Raw genomic sequence first — 13,113 nt, forward strand, 5'->3', positions numbered from 1 at the left:
TAAAATCTGCTCTCAAAATTCTTAGCTCTAATATTGATTATCCACCCTCCGCCCTTTACCCTTGTCTATGGCATGGGAATTGCCCCAAGAAAATCAAGTTCTTTTGTTGGGAGCTTAGCCATGGGGCCTTAAACACACATGACAGAAAACAGAGGAAGCATCCTTATATGTCCCTCTCTCCACACTGTTGCCACCTATGTTTGGAAGCTCCAGAAACTCAGGGTCACCTCTTTTTTCATTGTACCTTTGCCACTCAATTTTGGAACAGGATGCTCTCGGTTTTTGGATGGCAGACGGCTCTCCACACAGAACCAACTACATTACTTTATAGCATCATGGTGGGACACCCCCTTAAGCAAAGACAAAGCTATATTGTGGGTTCAATTTGTTCGAGCTTTCTTATGGTCATTGTGGATTGAAAGGAACAATCGGGTTTTCAAAGACAAAGCACTCTCTTTTGGAACTTTTTTTTGATAGAGTTATTGTGGTAGCTCTTAGTTGGTGTAAATGTTTTTATCCCCCTTCAACAATTACTCTCTAAATGATTTTATTACAAGTTGGAGAGCATTCTTGTAATTGCCTTTATGGCCTTTTGTATATTTCATACCATCAATGAAATATTTGTTTCATATAAAAAAAAATGAAGCATATCCCTTCTTTTACACGAGAAAAAATGGGACAGTAACTAACAATGTTACATTTACTAAGGAAAATCGGGAAGAAAAAATCGATTCTGATTTATTTGAGGAAGTTGCATGAAAATCTTGGGATTTATTGAAAAGGGAAGTTTTTCTCACGATGAATCTCTAGTGGAAGATCGTTTATTACAACATCTTCCACATTCCATGCAAACAACTGATTGATGAATTGGCTTTTCTCTCGGGATTATCAACTCAACAAATGGATTTAGCAACATTCAATCATCCCCAGTTGATGAGATCTTTTATGATATAGATTCTATTGTAAGCATAGAGCAGCGTTGAAACTGAGCTTTTCTCCCCTAAATCTAAAGTTGACAACGAAGCATGGAATGAAATCTCGTATGAAGTTCTCTTTTCACCATTCCTAGAAGTCATCCCTGAAAAGGAAAACATCAAAGTCTCCTCAGTATCTAATCAATTAGACAACATTATTTCTGACCCTTCATCTCCTGTCCTTGAAATGAAGATTCAAAATTCTCATCTTTTATTAAAGTTTTATGCAATATTAGGGATTAGAAGTTTTTGAAATCAATTAAAAAAGCCAACAGAAACCAGAAAATCTTTCTTTTTGAAGATTGTTTCATGGAGAAAAAGAGTTTTGGGTGACGGTTGTAAAAGAACATCATTGAAGAAATACCTCAAGAAACATTGCCCTGATTTGTTCTTATTCAAGAATTTGAATTGGAGAATGTTTTTTTGTTTTTGAACAAGATACGAATTTAAATAGCAAAGGACTTAGAGGGAATGAGTTCAAACCATGGTGGCCACCTACCTAGGATTTAATATCCTACGAGTTACCTTGTCAACCAAATGTAGTAGTGTCAGACGGTTGGCCCGTGATTAGTCGAGGTGCGCGTAAGCTGGCCCGGACACACGGATTTCAGGAAAAAAAAGATACGAATTTCTCACTGAAATAATGAAAAGGAACAGTAATGTCCAAGGATACAAACTCTCGAGACAGTGAACAAAGGGAAAACAAAAAAACAGTTAAATTTAACGAATTACAATCAAAGCATTCCAATTAGAGGAAATCGTGCTAGGGGAATAGTTACTAAATAATTTCGATAAAGAACACCATTGGGAAGCCTTGAACTTAGCTATATTGAAGTGCACTGTTGACGATCGACTCTTGGCCCTTGTAGAATGTTGAGAAAAAGAAGATAAAGTTAATTTGGTTCCCCATTGGCTAAGCTGAAGTTGAATACATTAGCAAACCCGGTGGGCTTCTCACCTAGTGTGATGAAAGCAGAATTTGTATTCTTGAAGTACCAAAGGGAAAAAAAGCATCTTTGTATTCGCAGAATCATTGGTCAGTCCATGCTAAAGCAGCTAGATTAAAATCTTGGTGTGTTCCTTCCAAATTCTTTTCAGATTACTCTCTCCAAGACATTTGTTTGAATTGGGAATTATTCATTTCTCCCACCCATTGTTAGCTTTTTCATTTTCTGATGTATTTTTCTTTTTGCTTTATTCCCTTTTGAGGTTCAGTTCTTATTTTTCCTGTTTGCTTGTTATTTCTTTCACTATTTCGAAAGTTTGTATCTTTGAAATTTTGTTGTTCATTTTCATTATTCGTTTCTTGTTAAAGAAAAAGAAAACGAATCAGCATCAAACCTTTCTTAGTGGGAAGGAAAACATAAATCTTTGGTCCTTTTGGACGAATTCTTGTAGGGAGTTCAACAAGTCAGATGAGAAACTTCAATAAGGTCACTGTACTGTTAAGCTGGGATTACTGGAATTTCCACCATCGTAGTGCCTCTAAACAAAATCTCTCAAGAGAGTCGGTGCTAATATGTAAAACACAAGATTTGACCGAGCTGAATAGTTAGAAAATCTGATCCTTTTTTGAAATGGTCTCATACCTCAACTAAGCATATAGGTAGGATGTACTACACAAGCTGAGTTGAGAATGACTGGCGCGAGAAGAAAAATGCGTGCGCCCCACGTGTTTCAGTGCTTAAGGTTTGCATAAGAGTTTTCTGGCAGCACATGAGGCGCACACATGATTCCTTTTGATGATTGGTGATGACGATTCAATAGGTTAGTTGGTGACACTCCTTGAGTGGGTAGTATATAAATGACCACTACGAAGTGGTAGAGAAATCCCTAAAAGTTCTAAGAAACCTTAAACGATCAAACACTTTTATATCATCATGCATATTAACAAAATGTTAGGAGAGAATACTCACTTGAGTCAGATATATAGACATATGTGAATGCTCTAAGATAATATAATGCAAAATTATAATAAAGGACAAATGAGTAATGGGCTTCAATAATAATGGACATATGTGAATGCTCACTTTATTCTTTTTGTGTGAATACAAAGCAAATAGCTTCTTGGTTGGCAACAATCCATAAGAAAGTTTTTTATAAATACAGTCTTTTTTTTATTCTTCAAGATTGGAAGGCTGTGAATGTGTAGTTTCTTTGCAGAGGGTACCCTCCGCCTTTAGGTTTTTTCGCCTTTTTGGGCTTTTTTGATTTGAATTCATTCTTTATGTTTCTTATAAAAAAAAAGTAATGGACTTCTATAACTTTGAAAACGATGTTTAAATCAATATACAATGGTATACATGCTGTAACGACTTTCAACTTTGATCTTCGGTTGTTAAATTTGTATCATATTATTAATATACAATCTGATAATGTAAATGGAAACTTCTGTAAAAAATAATCTCTGTATCATACTTCACTATCTTGACTTTTTAGGAAAAGTTGTGAATTAGTCTCTAAACTCTTTTATTTTAGCCTGGTTATAAATTTTTTATTAGTTGATGACTACATGATATGTTACCAGATTTATATGTGGTCCTTAATTGAATCTTTGTGTTTCTTGGACCTTTATTTGAAGCAGGATCTGCAACCTATTGATCGATTTGTCATGGAGGAGTATCTTTTAGATGTGCTTCTGTTCTTCAATGGCTGGTTCGTTAAATTCTCCAAATCTATAATTTAAGAACGAATACGATCTGTTTTTTGATCAGTAGCTTGTAGCATGAAACTTTCGCTCATCTGGTTGTAGCTTGTAGGGGTATTTTCTTCTCAAAATATAAAAGTTATGGCTAATTAATTAGTTAAGTTCTTTGGTCCTTGAGGTGGTTTGAAGTAAGCGTCTATTTGGTCCCTAAAATTTTAAAATAGACACGGTTGGTCCTTCAAGTTTGAGAAATGATTCTAAATGGTTCCTGAACTCCCAAAAGAACTTCAGAGCCACGAACGGTTGAGGATAAAATATATTAATTTATTATTTAACAAACGATTTGGAAAATATATTAATTTAATAATGTATGTGTGGGTTATTAACACTTTCTCTCTACTCTCTTGTCTTCTCTTCCTCTCTCCTCCTCCTTTCTTCCTCTTCTCCGGCACACCTTGCCGTCGCAGCCGCCGCCCCCTTTTCGCTACTACTGCCTGCGATCTTTGCTGCCACCACCCATTCCTCTTCTAGATCTAAGAGAACTCCCTCTTCGACTCAAAGGAAGTGTAAGAGTTCTTTTTGGGAAGATGAATGAAGAGGTTCCTCCTATGAAGAGTAACTTCTCTTCCACCGAACAAAGAGGACTCTTCGTTCCTTCCTCTTCCAAGGAGCGTTTTTCTTCCAAATCTGGGAGAGGGGTGACTGGTCGGAGATGGTGGGCGACAACAACAAGACGGTGGGTGGCAGTGGCGAAAAGGTGTGCTAGAGAAAGGGAAGGAGAGAGGGAGGAGAGAGGAAGAGAAGAGAAGAGAAGAAAGGAGAGAGAAAGTCTCAATAACCCACACATATATATTATTATTAAATTAATATATTTTCTAAGTCAGCAAATACAATCACCCATTTAACTGCAACATCATTTTAACGTTAGTCAACCAATAGTCAAAAGAGCTCAGGGAATATTTAGAACAATTTCTCAAACATCAAGAACTAAAAAGGTCCATTTTAAAACTTTATGAACCAAATAGATACCTACTTCAAACTTTAGATATTATAAGTTTATTTTTCCCTAAAAAATATCGTCCTTGATGAGATGACCAGGTGGCTTGTAAAAGGAAGGTCATTATGCACTTAAAATGACCATGTATTTAGCATGTTTTTCAAAGAGAAGTTGTGTTCTAAAAAAAGTTATGTGAAAACAAATTGAAGGAAAATAGGGGAAAATCCTTTCAAATTACTGGAATACGTTTTCAGTGAATTTTGTTTCACAATAATAGGAAGCTATTTGGAAACAACTCTTGAACAACCCTACTATGTTATTTATTCATATAATTTTTTTTCTTTTTTTTTTATAAAATACAAAGAATTCATTGGTCTATCAAAAAAGGATACAACCTAAGGGCGGTGGGTTGAGAAAACCCTCCCCAAACGCTAGACAATGGCAGCCTTCCAATCTCTAACTATCATATTTAGGCTATAATTACAAAAGAATTTCTTGTAGTATATAGACCACCACGAAGCAACATGCTGTATACTGTTACAAAATCTCTCATCGATGGGACTTTTCTTTTCAGAAGGCCTCCTATTACTTTCCTTCCAAATCAACCAGTGCTGCCTCACAACACAATTCCACAACACATAAGCTTTGCCTTTAAGCAAACCTCCCCCAAAATTCTCAAGAAACAGATCGCCTATCCTTCTAGGTACGCAGAACTGAAAATCCAACTCTAACCGAACAAATGCCCAAGCCTGAGTAGCAAAAGAGCAATGAAGAAAAAGGTTGTCTACCGTCTCCACTGCACGATTACAAAGCCCACACACCGAAGGAGAGACCAAAAAGGATATCTTCTTTGAATCCTATCTGTCGTATTTAGACTTATGTAGAACACTGTCCATAGGAAAAATTTCACTTTCTTCTAAACCTTAAAATTCCATATGTAGGAGGCAACAGGTGCTTTCAGTTTTGGAGAAGGCTTAGATAGAAGAGAAAAGACTGATTTTGCCGAGAAAAACCCACTGCTGTCCCCTTTCCACCAAAGTTTGTCTTTCTCGTTGTCTGGCTGCAAAAAATCAATCTTTTCTAAGAAACTGGCCCATCGAGAAATTCAACCGTAGGTCTCAACCCCGTAGATCGCTCCAATGACCCGTCTCCCCAAACCTTTTTCCTCATGAGCAAATCTCATGAGCAAATTTCTTTATTAGGCAACAAGCACCTAAAACCAAAAGTCTATGAGGTGGATTCTTTAGGCAGGGGAGGACAAAAGTCATCCGTGCATGGAGATAGAGAAGACAGAGGAGTATCCTCTGCCTAACAATCCTCTTTAAAGTGAGCAACCAAGTCATCTCCAATGGTAAATTTCAAGAGTTCTTTAGAGTTTCTTTAGCCCCAGATTGGGACCCATCAAGTAGATGATCATATTTGCTCACTATGACCCTATGCCTTATCGTATTAGAATTTATGATGTTTCTTCATAGTATTGAAATACTGAGGATTTGCAAAAACTCTCCTAGCTAACCCAAAGAAAATACAAGTAAGTTACGATAATTCTTCTTGTTGACAGCAGATTGAGAGACATTGAATCTTGCCTTGTATTATTTCTTAGTTTAACTTTCTCCACTTTCTAGTTTAAGTTACAATAATTCTCCGCCCACTCTCTACAAAGAAAGATGCTAAGGTTAGTGAGACGTGGGAACAATCCACAGCTTCATGGAATCACCATTTCCGTAGACCGCTCAAAGATGAGGAACTGGCAGAATGGTTTGACCTTGAGCACAGAATCTCGGCTATTCATCTCTCTCATAGGGAAGACCAATGGATTTGGCCTATGGATCCCACTCAAACCTATATGGTTAAATCCCTCCTAAAGCACCTCACAGCGTATCACACTCCTTCCCCCTTGTCTTTTGAGATTATTTGGGCAGAAAGGTACCCCAAGTAAACTTCTTTTGTTGGGAGCTTAGTCACAAAGCTATCAACACCCAAGGTAGATTACAGAGGCGTCTTCCAATGATGGCTTTATCTCCAAATGGGTGTATAATATGTCTCAAGGAAGCAGAAACCCAAAACCATATCTTTGTCACTTGTGAATTTGCTCACAGCTTTTGGAGCTCCATCATTGAAGCTTGTGATTGGAAAATCCCTCAACATGCGAATATAAACACCCTGTTGCAAGCAACCTTGGGGGACATCCTCTCAAAAAGAACAAGAAGATTATGTGGTCCCTCTTTATCAGAGCATTTCTATGGAATACATGGAGAGAAAGGAATAGTTTGAATGATATAGTTAGTGTGTAACAAAATCATTATTAGTTCCTCATGGATCAACTAGACACAAAATTGAAAGTCCAAAGGCTTATCGGAAACTTTTTAGGGTATAGAGACCAAATAGATATGACCTCGAAAGTTTAAAAGACTTATAGGAACTTTTTAAAGTGCAAGTACTAAATAGATATAATTAGCAGCTTCCCTCGGCAGCATGGATAAAGATACTCCCCTAAATGTTTCCAAAGAATTCATTGTTGATACCCTCATATACATCTCTAGTCTTTCACCTTCAGAATTGGAAGCATACTTAGGTTTTTCTTGATTCTGAGCTTGTCAAGCTTCGCAAAGAACAGGAGGCAATGCTAGAAGAGCACTATAGAAAAGTGTTGGCGATTCAAGCTGATCGGTAAAGAGAAATAGCTGAAATTCAAGCCAAATTTTCTCAAAATCTCAATGTCCTTTTTCCAATAGTCAAAGACGTTGATGAAGTTGCTAGCGATCCCGAAGTTAAAGATTCTTAAAGTTCTCTTATTGTGTCTTTGCATCTTAATGGATCGTTTTGCTAATAGTTAGCATGGTCCTTTTGGCTTTTATTGTCACTTCATTATTTGTATTGCTTGCTCTTAGTTGGGTCTCTTTTTATTTTATTTCTTTTCTCTTTTTCTCTCTCCTTCGGAAGTTTTTATCATTTTCATATATCAATGAAACTTGTTTCTTGTTAAAAAAAAAAAAAAATATATATATATATATATATATATATATAACCTTGAAAGCTTAGCTTTTTATCCTTTTCATATATCAATGAAAACTTGTTTCTTGTTAAAAAAAAAATATATAAATATATAACCTTGAAAGCTTAGCGTAAATGTTTTGGTGGAATGAAATATTATATATAATATACCATATTTATACATTCCAACAAGTTGAAATATTATATGTTATAATTATTTTTTTTTTGTTTAATGCAAAGCGTGTTGAAATATTACCTGTTATGATTATTTTTTTTCTTGTTTCATGGAAAGCTAGTCGAAAGGAATGTGCATCTTTCATGGTTGGCCTACCTGTACCTTTCCGATATGAGTATCTTATGGCGGAGACAATTTTCTCGCAGGTATCCAAATATCTTTAGTTATTGAAGTATTTGTTGTCTCTGCCTTTTTTTTTTCAGAGATAACCAATTTTATTATTATTATTATTTTTTATAAGAAACAATTTCATTGATGGGTGAAATTACAAGAAGGGAAAGAGAAACCCACAAAAACCATTGGATCTACAGGAAACTTCTCCAATTGGTTAGTAGAGAGTTCTTACAAATGTGAATGAAAATAAGGGGATGCTTTACACCAAGACATAGCAAGAAAAATGATGTCGTCAAAAAGATTGAGGAAAGGCAGTTCCTTGTTAAGGAAGAGCCTATGATTCCTTTCATTCCAAAAAGTCCAAAGAAAGGCTTGGATGATGTGCTTCCACATAGGGATGGCAACGGGGTGGGGTGGGGCGGGGCCATCCCCATCCCCGCCCCGTTGGGGGTTTTTTCCCCTATCCCTGCCCCCTCCTCGAAATTTTGGGGGTAGGGACAGGGCAGGGGTGCGTTAAAATATATTTTTTTATTTTATTTTTTAAAAATTTTAATTAATTTTTTATTACTAGTATAAGAAGTGAAGAAAAAATGGCTAATTGGGCTATTAGCTTGAGTTTTTTTTTTTTTAAAGTTTAAAAAGTATTTATAAAATTTCTATATTATTAATATATTATATAAAAAAATAGAAAAAATAAAATAAAATATTAAACAGGGCGGGGACGGGGACGGGGCGGGGAATCCTTCCCCCTTCCCCGCCTCGTCCCCGGTCAAACCGGGAATTCCCCGACCCGATCGGGTCGGGTCCTGTGGGTTTTTTGCGATCCCTACTTCCACATGATCTCCTTTGCTTTCTTGAAGGGGTGTCCCACAAAAACAAAAGAGAGTAGGGCTTGGATGTCAAAGGGGAGAGAAACTGTCCAATCAAAGGCATGGAGGACCCTGTTCCCAAATTCCGTGGCCTATGTTCATGTGTGAAAAAGATGAGAGGGGATTCTCCATCTTTTTTCCAATGGATACACTAGTGTGGGGAGAGAGCAAGGAACGGAAACCTTCGTTGCAGCCTATCAGAGGTGTTGACTCCCTTGTGGGCAAGCTCCCATATGAAGAATTTGGTTCTTTTGGAATAGTTATCTCCCCAAATGACTTTGGCAAGAGATGGATGGAGGAAAGATCTCTTCGGAGCCATGTCAGAGAGAAGAGATCTGGTGGAGAAGGTACCTCTACTGTCCAATGGCCAAATCCAAGAGTCTTCACTGGTGTGGAGGAGGGTAGATAACCAATTTTATGAATGAATGAAATGTACAAAAGGCATGAGCTGAAAAGCCAAAGGAGTAACATATAGATCTCTTATTGGAAATGACTAAAGGGGAAGGAATAATTACGAAAATGTAAAGATGAAGTGGACTGAGAGAAAGAAACAAAAATAATTAAACTTGAGGCTTCTTTCGGTGTCTTGGAATATGCTCCTAATGTAACAACACAAAAACTATTTCTCAAAGATATAGTTTCCTCCTTAGAGTCCATCTAAGAAGCATGGACATGGACATGGGACACATATACGACACAATACGCCAATTTTTTTAAAAAGTAGGATGCAGACATGTTCAGGAAACACAATTTTTTAATTTATTTTTCAAATATGTGTATATGTCAAAAATTTCCAATACTTCAATTCAAAATACTGTTGCATATGAAGAAGTTCCTAAGAAGGTGAGGATTTGTTTGTGGCTGATGATGCATGAAAGGCTGAAAACTTGCTCCAGACTTCAAAAGGTGCTGCCTAATATGTGTCTTTCCCCCAGCTGGTGTGTATTGTGTAAGAACAGTGAAGAAGACCAATGGCATTTGCATTTTAATTGCCCCTTTGCCTTATCCTTATGGTCAGATCTCCTCCAAACGTTTAATACGAGCTGGTGTTCCCCCAACAATGCTGCCGATGGCCTCCTACAGTTGTTTAAAGGACTGTTCTTTAAAGGAAGGACGAATCTCTTGTGGTCTCTCGGGATTGCCACCCCAGCAGTAATGGTGCGGCTTAGGTCAACTAATGCAGAGTTCTTCTGAATTTTGAATTGTTTTCAATATCCTCTGTTCAAAGCTTTTATTTTTTTTTAGAAAAGTAAAAAGTTGGGCTAATCCCCCTATCTCTCCAAGGTTTGTGGAAATTATGGTTCGAAAGGAATAGGACATATTTTTTGGTCCGAGAGGATTTTCTGGGAGAATGTTAGAATTTATGTCTCTTCGTGGGCTTCTAGTCACAAAATCTTTTGTAATTATAGTGTCTCTCAAATTTTTGCCAATTGGGAAGCATTTTTGTAATTCCTTGGCAAGCAGGGATAGCTCATCTCCCCTTTTTGTACTTCTCTTTTGATTATGAAATTTTCGTTTCTTATCAAAAAATTTAAAAAAATACTGTTGCATATGAAAAGGAAAATATCTCAAAAGACTCAAATTCTTCATCTGGGAACTTAGTCACTCATGCGCTAATACAAGACAAATTGCAGCGTATCCAAATTTGGCTTTGTATCTCTCTAGCTGCTGTATTATTTGCAAAATTGACTCAGACTGAAAGACTCATTTTTTATACTTGTTCCTTTGCATCAACTTACTGGAGGATGATTACATCCATCTTTGGCTGGTCCTTCATTATGCCAGGGGACTTTTTCTCCCTTATGTCCCATATACCAGTTGGTAATCCTTTCAAGAAGGAAAAGAAGATTCTTTGGCTCAAGCCTGCAAATTTTCCAGGGCACGATTCTGGTTCATTTGGATGGAAAAAAAACCACAAGGATTTTCAATGACAAAGAGGGAGGTTTTGACAAATTTTTCAGTCTCCTCCTCTCTTTTTTGGCTATGATTTATCTTCTCTCATGACCCATCATCTCTCAAGAGCAATCAAAATAGTATCCAAAATCTGTCGACCCTTAAGAAATGCAGCTTGGTTATTGTCAATGATAAGGGGAGCACATTTTTAAGTCTCTCTGCAGGGACCTTACAAGATTTCAGGAAGGTTCTTAGCACAGAAGTCTCCACATAGTAAACTGGTATTTATAATGGTGGATGGGGAATGGAGGGCATTATCACTTTTATTTGATCACTTCACTTTCCCTCCTAAGACTTGATTTTTTGTTTTCTTATTCCTTTCCACCACCACTTCACTGCTAATATAGTAATAATATTATGAAATAGTAATATAAAATTTAATTCAAATTCGATTTTCATTTATGAACTTTTATGTTTGTTCCATTTTGGTTTCCAAGCTTTAAAAGAATAATCATTTGGGTCTTTAAATTTTTAAAATATTTACCTTTAGTCTTTTAACTTTAAAAAAACACTATTTAATCCTTCCATTTATTGTGCTACCTAATATATACTCACTCAATACTCGTTTCAGCCAACTCAGCTGGAGTATATGCTTAGATGAGTACATTAGTATATATGCTCGAAACTTTCTTTTTAAACAAGAAAACTAACTTTTCATATGAAAAGTTACGTGATACCAAAGTCCTAGAGCTCCTGGCTGGGTTTTGTTGTTTGAGAGGCTTTTCTTGGTCAGAAGGTTTAAGAGCGGACTTCTCTCATAAGCAAGATTGAGCTCTTTTAATTTAAAGTTTTCCTTCATTTTAAAAACAAAAAAATTACTTTTTTATTTTTCTCTTTATGTTAAGTTGGTTACTTTAAAGTCAGACTTAAAGTTGCTTCCCATCCCCACCCAAAAACTTGAAATTGTTTCATTGTTGCAGTTACTCATGCTACCACAACCTCCATTCAAGCCAATTTATTATACACTGGTTATTATGGACCTTTGCAAGGTACGTGATTTTTGTTATTGTATATGTGCTTTTTTTATCTTGTCTTCTTCCTTTTTCTATTTGCTACTGTAATTATGGTTTGTTGGTTCCTTTTAACTTGTCAAATTTTTTTAACCAGCAAGTTTTATAAGTCAAAATATAACTTTGAGGTATATTTAGGCTCTTCCCGGGGCCTTTCCTGCAGTTGTAGCTGGTGCAGTTCGTGCCCTGTTTGAGAAAATAGCTGATTTAGACATGGAGTGCCGGATACGGCTAATACTTTGGTTTTCACACCATCTGTAAGTTCAACTTTCCAAACACTAAATAATTTATATATTAGGCATTAGCCAATGTTTTTGGAAAACTCACTATAATTTCTATGTTTTAGCATCAAACTTTAGCTCATTTCTATGTTTTTGCATTCAACTTGAGCATAGCTGAACTTGTTAAACTTAAGACATGTATTCTCGATCAAAAAGGTCGTGGTTTCAAATTCCCACACCCACCTGGTGTACTCAAAATTTGCATGTTCCAGCATAAACCTTCTTGCAATAAATGTGTTGCGGCTTCTTGAATGCTCATATTATTATCCCGTTTCCCTTTTCTTAAAGGTTCCCGGTTGAATTAGGAGTTGAATTTTTTTACTCCCTTTCTTTCATGTATATGATCTGTTGGATATTAATGGTCTCTGTACTTACATTTTAATTTAAAACGCTGTTCTCTTTTCAATGCCTCCCTCCACAATAAATAAACTTTAGGAAGAGATGCTGCCTAATTTAATAGGTCAGCTAATTGTAGTTCAACAGGGGAGATGCTTCATTATAGTGGATCATATGGTGCTGGAGCTATTTGTCATGCAAAGTGCTTCAGTTTGAGTGTTGAAGCTCTATCATTCTTTCCTTGGAGATTGCATGTTCATTCACGTTTAAAGAAAATAGTTGCAGTTTTAGTACTGGGACTCCTGCTATATTTCTCAATCAATTGATTGATTATCCAAATACCAGACAATGGAATGAGTAAAAAAAACCAACCGTAGTCTTTTTTATTTTATTTCATTTTATATATATATGTATATACCTATTTATAAATACTCTCAAGCCTTCTTTTAAGTTAGATGAACGATTTGTTCATGTGCAGCTCTTTTTTTTCTGTCGAGCTCTTAAACGAAATGCAATCAAAACATGTTCCCTAGTCTTTGTTGGCTCTTTGTTCCCTTTGTCCTTTCCTCTATCTTTTTCCTCAATAATATCATTCCTTTTTTCTCTCTCTCTATATATGCTTGCATGTTAGTATGCATGCCTGATACCTGTATTTTTGTGTTTAGGATGTAAAACTTTTTTATGCTTGCATCATACTGAAAAA

At 36.3% G+C, this 13,113-nt stretch overlaps 1 protein-coding gene across 2 annotated transcripts in view; it reads left to right on the forward strand.

Annotated features, from left to right (window-relative positions):
* The window catches only part of ABH1 (ARM repeat superfamily protein), a 32,661-nt gene that overhangs the window by 15,239 nt on the left and 4,309 nt on the right, over positions 1 to 13,113 (forward strand). The window contains exons 10-13 of one of the 2 annotated variants that reach the window (XM_088124967.1): positions 3,556 to 3,629; positions 7,909 to 7,993; positions 11,704 to 11,772; positions 11,932 to 12,050. In XM_088124967.1, coding sequence (XP_087981093.1) covers positions 3,556 to 3,629; positions 7,909 to 7,993; positions 11,704 to 11,772; positions 11,932 to 12,050 — 347 coding nt within the window. The remainder of the gene's footprint in view (positions 1 to 3,555; positions 3,630 to 7,908; positions 7,994 to 11,703; positions 11,773 to 11,931; positions 12,051 to 13,113) is intronic. The other variant, XM_088124968.1, reaches the window with a different exon arrangement.

The sequence above is a fragment of the Momordica charantia genome (assembly GCF_013281855.1).
Source record: "Momordica charantia cultivar OHB3-1 chromosome 6 unlocalized genomic scaffold, Mcharantia_2.0 BLBB01000006.1, whole genome shotgun sequence".
In the NCBI taxonomy this organism is placed as follows: domain Eukaryota; kingdom Viridiplantae; phylum Streptophyta; class Magnoliopsida; order Cucurbitales; family Cucurbitaceae; genus Momordica; species Momordica charantia.